Genomic DNA, 8,419 nt, shown 5'->3' with positions numbered 1-8,419 from the left:
AAAACCATGATTACAGTAAAGTGGTTAAGTAACAGTTCCATATTCTAGATACAAATTACTAAATATTTCTGCTCTTCCTCTCCAGGACAGCTGACTTGATAATTTTGGTGAGTGCCATACCCTGGGGTCCAGAAAGCCCCTAGGGGCTGGGACCAGGAAGCTCTTCTGTTTGGCAGATATTCTGGGTTGCCTGAGATCCCACTTCAGTGACCTGGAGTTATCATGTCCTCTCTAGTCGCCAGCACAAGCAGAGCTACATGTGGACACTGTGAAGCTGCATTAAAGGACAAAATGCATGGTCTCTGGCAGAGAAAACAAAAAGGAAACAGATGAGCTCAGTGGATACTGGACACCCACGGTTAATTATGTGAAGAGACATCCACCTTGGCAGCATAATCCGCTTGGGATCAGTGTAATTTACGTCTGAGTTTGATTCGGGATGTACATAACATCACCTCTTGAAAAAGTGAAGAAACATGTTTTAAACTTCCAGGGCACGAATGGATTCAGTTTAGTGCATCAAAGACACAAAGTTACTTTATCTCAGACAGCTTTTTAATTTGATAGGGTGCAGTATGATACAGTAAAAGGCTGATCTGATGAAAGCAACAAGCAAGTTCTTGATGGTCATTTCCCAAGTTGGAATGATCAGAAAAAGCATGGTGGATATGGGGCAGTATGTAGATATGTGTATGGTGAGTTAAAAATGGAAAGTCTAAAGGTATGTGTATTTTAAGGGCATCCAACCCATCTGACATATACAACTTTGAAGATTGATGGTTCTGAAAAACCCTGGAATCTATTAAATGATATTTCTGAGTGGTCATTGCCAATGTTTTTAATGTAATACCTCTCTCTCCTCTGTTGTCCTCCTGCTGAACCTTTCATCAGCTTTTGGCACAGTAAACCATCAGACCCTCCTCTACATCCTCCACAAACTGGGAGTGTCTGACCCAGCACTCTCCCTGTTCCAATCCTACCTCAAAGGCCAAACTTACAGGGTAATTTTTAGAAGATCTGTGTTTGAACCTTCTAGCCTCACTACCAGGGAACCTCTGGGTTCTGTTATAGGTGGCATCGTCTTTTCTCTGTACAGCAAGTTACTGGGCTCTCTTATTCACTCACATGGCTTTTCATACCACAGCTATGCAGGTGACAAACTAATTCTGTCCTTTCCATGGTCTGAAAACCCAGATGGCTGACATCTCTCAGTGGATGTTGACACCACCTGAAGCTCCTTCTGGACAAGACTGAGCTGCTTTTTCTTCCAAGGAAGACATCTCCTATCCACAACCTTTCCATTAGCATGGAGAACTCTGTGTTATCTGCGACTCGGACTGCAAGGAACCTGGGTGTGACACTGGATGACCAGCTGTCATATGCTTTCAATATTGATGTGATAACCCGCAGCTGCATATGACCACAACATCAGAAGAATAGTTGTTTTCCTTACCCAGAGGGCGGCACATTGTTCTCCCCCACTACACTGCTCCTCCACACACTGCACTGTCTACCAATGCCTGCTCGAGTCCAATTAAAGTCACTGTTACTTAACTTTGATGAATTTGATGTATTTGCATGATTCTTGCAATTTCTGGGTGGCATCTTCCAGGGTAAATGCACTTATTGTAAGTCCCTTTGGATAAAAGCATGAACTATATGAATGTCACAAAATGTAATTCATGCAACTATTCCTGACAACTACAGTGTGGTAAACTCTCCCATAGCCTTAATTCATTCATGAGCAGATGTAAATGTCTGAACATAATAACAAATTCAGCAATAACAAACAAATGTTCCAATAAAAAAATGTAAGAAATGAAAAGGAATACGATACATATTGTTATATGTATTTCATTTAATGTAGATCTATGTATTTAATAAATCATAATTACATGCAGACAATCACAATCACTAACGTGAATGAATATACCTTCAACAGGAGACTATTTGAATGTGACCTGCAAGGGAAGATAAACTCTGCCCATGCTCCCACCCCCAAACTATGATTGGACAGTTGATTGAATTTTCATTTTAGCATGGTAGATGCATTTCAATTTCAAAAAACAAAAAGCAATCCTGCACCTCCTAATGAAAATTAAATTTGTATTTGGTTTTGGAAGGTCTACTTATTTCTGCTGGACAACACTTACATGGCCTCTTCACTCTGTTTTCTCTGATTTGATTTTAATGTGGCATTAAAAATTAAATTATTAAAGATAAAAGCTAAATAGTTTTCCTTTAAGGATTGTTGTTTTTATTTTTTGAATGTAAATTTATTTATTTTTGATATAAAAATCCAATATATACATAAATGTCAATTGAATATTTTTATGGTTTGTTGTTTGATTTGTTTTTGTTAAACATTTATTTGGGGTTGCTGCCCCGAGACTCCAGAACAAGTTACCCCATTTTATTCGGAAGATTACAGATGTAGCTCTTTTAAGGTCTAAACTCAAAACCTATATGTTAAGAATGTCTTTTAATATGTACTAGTGGTGTGACAATTTCCCTTTCTTATTGGATTGGTTGGATTTCCGGCATTACGGTAAGCGTACCTGACTCATTTCCGTTTCCTGTGCCTGTGTGTTGGTTGCGTGTTGGTTGCTCTGCTGCTCACGACATACCAGTTCAGTTTGTTAGATTGCTATTACAGCGGCTACTGTCCGCTAAACACTATTCTTATAGCAGTTCTGCCTAAGCACTCACATATCTTCTCATTTTTTAGCGACTTTGTTAAATAACAGCTGTTTTAACGCTTGGTAGCTAACGCTACCTTACTTTAGCTTAGCTGCTAACGACTTAGTTAGCCGTTAGTTATGTCGGGCCCCTCTCCGACTTTTCCTGCTCGGTGTGTGAGATGTTTAGTTACTCCTCTGCATCCTTTAGCGGTGATGGCGTGGTAACAGTGTAGTTTATTTTTGGACGTGGAGGCGAGGCTTAGTAAGTAGAAGTCCGGATACGCACCATGACAGATCAGATCGTCAGTTACTGTAGCTAACCTCCCCCCGGTAGTCAGCACGGGCCGGCTGAGCTGAGTTAGCTTGGTAGCGTTCCTCGCGAACTCCGGAGCAGCCAGGACATAGTGGCTGGGTTACTGTGCGAGAGGCGAGGAAGAGAGACAGTCGTAAGCTTTCCAAGGCGGTCGGACCGCCACCAGCCTGTTAGCGTTTCTAACAGATTTTCCCCACTCAGCAACCCCCCGTGAGAAACCAACTCTGGTTATCGGCAGCTCCATTTGAGAAACGTGAAGTTAGGAAGCCAGCCGCGTAGTTAAGTGCATCCGGGGGCAGAGCGGCGACGTTGAGTCTTATCTGAAACTCTGGCTAAGGTAAACGTAAATACAGCAAGATTGTTATTCAATTGGCGTTAATGACTCCCGGTTACGGCAATCGGAGGTTACTAAGATTAATGTTGAATCGGTGTGTACTACGCGAAGTCATGTCGGACACCGTAGTTTTCTCTGGACCCCTGCCAAATCTAACACGCGAGACACGTATAGCCGCATGTCGTCATTTCGCGCTGGCTATCGAGGTGGTGTCCAGATAGAGTGTGGGCTTTGTGGATCACTGGCAGTCTTTCTGGGGAAGACATGATCTGATTCGGGAGGACGGCATTCATCCCACTTGGACTGGAGCAGCTCTCATTTCTAGAAACATTGACAATGTTTGGTGGACCAATCCTTGACAATCCATAGTTGGGACCAGGAGGCAGAGTCCCAGTAACACACTTCTCTGCTCCTTTATTCCAGTGTTACCTAGTAAAAATCCCATAGTGACGGTGTCTGCTCGCCACCGACCATTAAAATTATTTTTAATCAAAGGTAAACAGAAGAGGAGCTGTGCATGAAAACCTCATAACAATAAAACCACAAGTGCAATAGTTCAAAAGAATAGGAGAATTAATGTGGACCTTAAACATCAGATCTCTCTCTTCTAAAGGGGTACTAGTAAATGAATTAATATCAGATTCTAATATTGATTATTTTGTCTATGAAAACCTGGCTGAGTAATGGAGAATATGTTAGTCTAATGAGTCCCCCCCCCAGTCAATTAATACTCACATTCCTCGAGGCGCAGGCCGAGGAGGTGGAGTTGCAGCTATCTTTGATTCCAGTCTACTAATTAGCTCTAAAACTAAATAAAAATATAACTCATTTGAAAGTCGTTCTTAGTCTTTCAAAACCAAGTTGGAAATCAATGCAACCAGTTTATTTGTTATAGTGTACCGAGCACCTGGTCCATACTCTGAATTTTTATCCGAATTGCAGAGTTTCTATCGAACTTAGTGCTAAAAAAGGACAAAGGTATATGTAGGGGATTTAAATTCATGTGGACGATGAGAATGATAGCCTTAGCACTGCGTTCATCTCTCTTAGATTCCAATGGGTTCTCTCAAAGTGTACATAAACCGACTCACCGTTTAACCCACACTCGATCTTGTTCTGGTATATGGTGTTGAAATTGAACATTTAAAGTGTTCCACAGAATCCTTCCTATCTGACCACATGTTTGATAACTTTGAGTTTATACTGCTGAACTACACGCCGTTAGGCAAAACATCCTATACAAGATGTCTATCTGATAGTGCTGTAGCTAAATTTAAGGATACGATTCCGTTAGCATTTAATTCATTACCAAGTCCCAAAGTAACGGAGGACTCCTATGCTATTAGTCCCTCCCAAATCGATCATTTTGTGATAGTGCAGCAGGCTCGCTACGATGACTCTAGACTCTGTTGCCCTCTAAAAAAGAAGATAATAAAACAAAGAAGGTTGATCCATGGTATAACACTGAAACTCGCAAATTAAAGCAAATATCGCGGAAACTTTGAGAAGATCTGGCGCTCCACCAAACTGGAAAATTCTCGTTTAACCTGGCAAGATAGTCTTAAAACGTATAGGAAGGCCCTCCGTAATGCCAGAGCAGCGTACTACTCGTCATTGATAGAGGAAAATAGGAACAACCCCAGGTTTCTTTTCAGTACTGTAGCCAGGCTAACAGAAGGTCACAGCTCTACTGAGCCAAGTATTCCCATAGCTCTTAGTAGTAACGACTTTATGAGGTTCTTCAATGATAAAATTATAACTATTAGAAGCAAAATTCACCAAGACCTGCCTTTAACTGGCACTGACTTATCTCTAAACTCAGGAACCTTAGAAACAGCTGTAAAACCAGATACATGTTTAGACTGCTTTGCTTCACTTGATCTTTATCAATTTAATTCAATTATTTCTTCATCTAAGCCATCAACCTGCCTCTTAGATCCATCCCGACTAGGCTACTTAAAGAAGTTTACCATTAGTCAAAACTTCACTACTAAATATAATCAATTTGTCTTATTAAACAGGCTATGTACCACAGCACTTTAAAGTAGCTGTAATTAAACCTCTTCTGAAAAGCCAAACCTTGATCCAGATGTTTAGCCAACTATAGACCTATATCCAACCTTCCATTCTCTCTAAGATCTTGAGAAAGCAGTCGCCAACAGCGTGTGACTTTCTGCATAGCAAACATTATTTGAGGATTTTCAGTCAGGATTTAGAGTTCATCATAGCACAGAGACAGCACTTGTGAAAATCTAATGACCTCAATATGCTTCAGACAAAGGACTTATCTCTGTACTTGTGTTATTAGATTTAGGCTGCTTGATACCAATGACCATTATATCTTATTACAGAGATTGGAACATTTAATTGGCATTAAAGGGACTGCTCTAAGCTGGTTTAAGTCTTATTATCAGATCGATCTCAGTGTTGTAATGTTAACGATGAATCCTCTGTGCACGCCAACGTTAGTCATGGAGTCCCACAAGGATCTGTGCTCGGTCCAATCCTGTTCACTTTATATATGCTTCCTTTAGGCAGTATTATTAGGAAACATCCATAAACTTTCATTGTTAGCAAGTGATACAATTAATCTTTCAATCAAGCCGGATGAAACTATCAGTTAGCTAAACTTCAAACGTGCCTTCAAGATATTAAAACCTGGATGACCTGTAATTTCTAATGTTAAACTCCGAATAAAACTGAAGTTATTGCTCTCGGACCCAAGCACCTTCGTGACGCACTATCCAAAGATATAGTTACTCTGGATGGCATCACCCTGGCCTCCAGCACACAGTGAAGAATCTTGGAGTAATCTTTGATCAGGACATGTCCTTTAATTCCATTTAAAGCAAATTTCAAGGATCGCCTTTTTTCACCTACGTAATATTGAAAAAATCAGGAAATCCTGTCTAAAAATGATGCAAGAAAAAACTAGTCATGCATTTGTTACTCTAGGTGGTGTACTGCAATTCTCGTTATCAGGCTGCTCGAAAAAATCCATAAAGACTCTACAGCTGATCAGAAGCTGCGGCACGTGTTCTGACAGGAACCAGGAAAAGAGACACGTTTCTCCTGTTTTAGCTTCTCTGCATTGGCTTCCTGTAAAATTTAGAATAGAATTTAAAATCCTTCTTCTCACACAAAGCTCTTCATGGTCAGGGCTCATCTTATCTTAAAGAGCTTATAGTACCTTACAACCCTGGGAGAGAACTACGCTCCAGAATGCAGGGTTATGGTGGTTCTAGAGTTCTAAAAAATAGAACAGGAGCCAGAGCGTTCAGTATCAAGCTCCTCTCCTGTGGAACCAGGTTCCAGTTTGGGTCCGGGAGGCAGACACCGTCTCCACATTTAAGAGTAGGCTTAAGACTTTCTTTTTGATAAAGCTTATAGTTAGGGCATAGAATCGAATATGTTAGGGAGTAGTAGTTAGTCACATGTTTTTCAGATTATCTATCATATAATATAACTAAAGGGAGACTTGGCATACAGCCCGAACCGGTTAGGAGAGTTCTGGACCGGCCGGTGTGGCGTCTCTTTACTCGTCTCTCTGGTTTGTTGTAAAGTTTTAGACAGCTGGGACTTATTTTGATACACTAGTAGGGCATAGAATCGAATATTGTAGGGAGTAGTAGCTAGCACAATGTTTTCAGATTTATCTAACATATAATCAAGAAATATAGAAACAAAGGGAGACTTGGCATACAGCCCGATGGGTTGGGGAGGAGTTCTGGCCCGGCCGGGGTGGAGCTCTCTACCTCGTCTCTCTTGGTTTGTGTGTATAGTTTTAGAACAGCTGGGGATTATTTTTGTACACTGAGCTCATTCTCCTCTATCTTTCCATCTTTTAATTTATGTGCATCCATGTCCAGAAATGCTGTACTAACCTATTTCTGGGGAGTCATTCCCCGGAGTCTTATGTTCTTTTCCCCAGCATGTTCCCTTGGATCAGAGAGGCCCGAAATCAGAGGGTAGCAGCTATTGCCATGGTTCCGCTACACGTTCTGTGATGCCATGTTCAACGCTGAACACTGTGGTGCCCTGCTAGTCCTGGCTACGTCCTGCTACGTCCTGCTGTGCCTTGTAATGCTGCACAGCGTCCTGCTATGCCATGAACTACCACAAAGAACTGCTACAAAAACTATAATTTTTCTATTTTTGTTATGCCACTCTCATTCAACCCCAACCGGCCCGTCAGACACCGCCTACCAAGAGCCTGGGTCTGACCGAGGTTTCTGCCTAAAAGGAGCAGTTTTTCTCGCCACTGTCGCACGTTGCTTGCTCTGGAGGAAACTAGAACTGTTGGGTCCTTGTAAATTCCGGGAGTGTGGTCTATCTGTAAAGTGTCTTGAGATAATTCTGTCTCATGATACTATAAATAAAATTGAATTGAATTGAATTGAATTTCTATGTAACCTTTTCTGATTTTACTGTTTTCTATGTTTCATTTTTTTTTTTGTATATGTGTTTTATTCTTGGTTTCTGATGTGAAGCACTGTGGATACCTGTTGGTTACTGTGAAGCGCTATATGAATAAATGTTGATTGGTTGATTTTATGTTTAACTATCAGGGTACAAAGGGGCCTGTGGGTCTCTTTTTACATTTACATAACCATTAGTAACAGATTAGTAATACTACTAATTTATATCCGCTATAAAACATTGAAATAAATCTACACACCATGTAAGATAAACAGAATGTGTGTGCTTATCCTTTAAAAAAGCAAGAAATTCTTGTGTAAGAGCAGCATTTCTCCTGCTCCACACCTAACCCGGAATTAAAAAAAGAAAAAAAGAAATTACCTGCAGGAGAGTATTATTTTCTTGCAGTGAAGTCAGTTTCTGAGTGACTGAGTCATGTCTCAATCCACCTGAGGCTGCAGACAGGGCTGGCTAAATAAAATGAAGTGCACTGCAAATGCAAGAAATACATCTGTAAAGCCCCTGCTTGCAGACTTTTATTCAATTCAAATTTATTTATAGTATCAAATAACAAGAGTTATCGCAAGACACTTTACAGCAGGGGTGTCAAACTCATTTTAGTTCAGGGGCCGCATACAGCCTAATTTTATGCCAAGTGGGCCGGACCAAAAT

General features: G+C 40.7%; 1 protein-coding gene and 1 long non-coding RNA gene across 5 annotated transcripts in view; both read left to right on the top strand.

Annotated features, from left to right (window-relative positions):
- The window catches only part of rasgrp3 (RAS guanyl releasing protein 3 (calcium and DAG-regulated)), a 56,242-nt gene extending 54,490 nt beyond the window's left edge, over positions 1–1,752 (top strand). For 3 of the 4 annotated variants that reach the window (XR_004336008.1, XR_004336010.1, XR_004336009.1), the window contains exons 17-18: positions 86–1,001; positions 1,195–1,752. Coding sequence is in view for 1 of the 4 variants with exons in the window: in XM_032542137.1 (XP_032398028.1) it covers positions 86–94 (9 nt within the window). In the remaining 3 variants the exon portion in view is untranslated. Of the gene's footprint in view, positions 1–85 lie in introns of all 4 variants that reach the window. The other variant, XM_032542137.1, reaches the window with a different exon arrangement.
- A 5,996-nt stretch (positions 1,753–7,748) lies between these two features.
- Positions 7,749–8,419, top strand: part of LOC116705757 (uncharacterized) — an 8,840-nt gene continuing 8,169 nt past the window's right edge. Inside the window, exon 1 of the long non-coding RNA XR_004336021.1 lies at positions 7,749–7,872. This is a non-coding gene — a long non-coding RNA (uncharacterized LOC116705757). The remainder of the gene's footprint in view (positions 7,873–8,419) is intronic.

The sequence above is a fragment of the Etheostoma spectabile genome, chromosome 17, assembly GCF_008692095.1.
Source record: "Etheostoma spectabile isolate EspeVRDwgs_2016 chromosome 17, UIUC_Espe_1.0, whole genome shotgun sequence".
Classification (NCBI taxonomy): domain Eukaryota; kingdom Metazoa; phylum Chordata; class Actinopteri; order Perciformes; family Percidae; genus Etheostoma; species Etheostoma spectabile.
The sequence above is the reverse complement of the archived record's forward strand: the minus strand, read 5'-3'. Positions and strand labels throughout refer to the sequence as shown.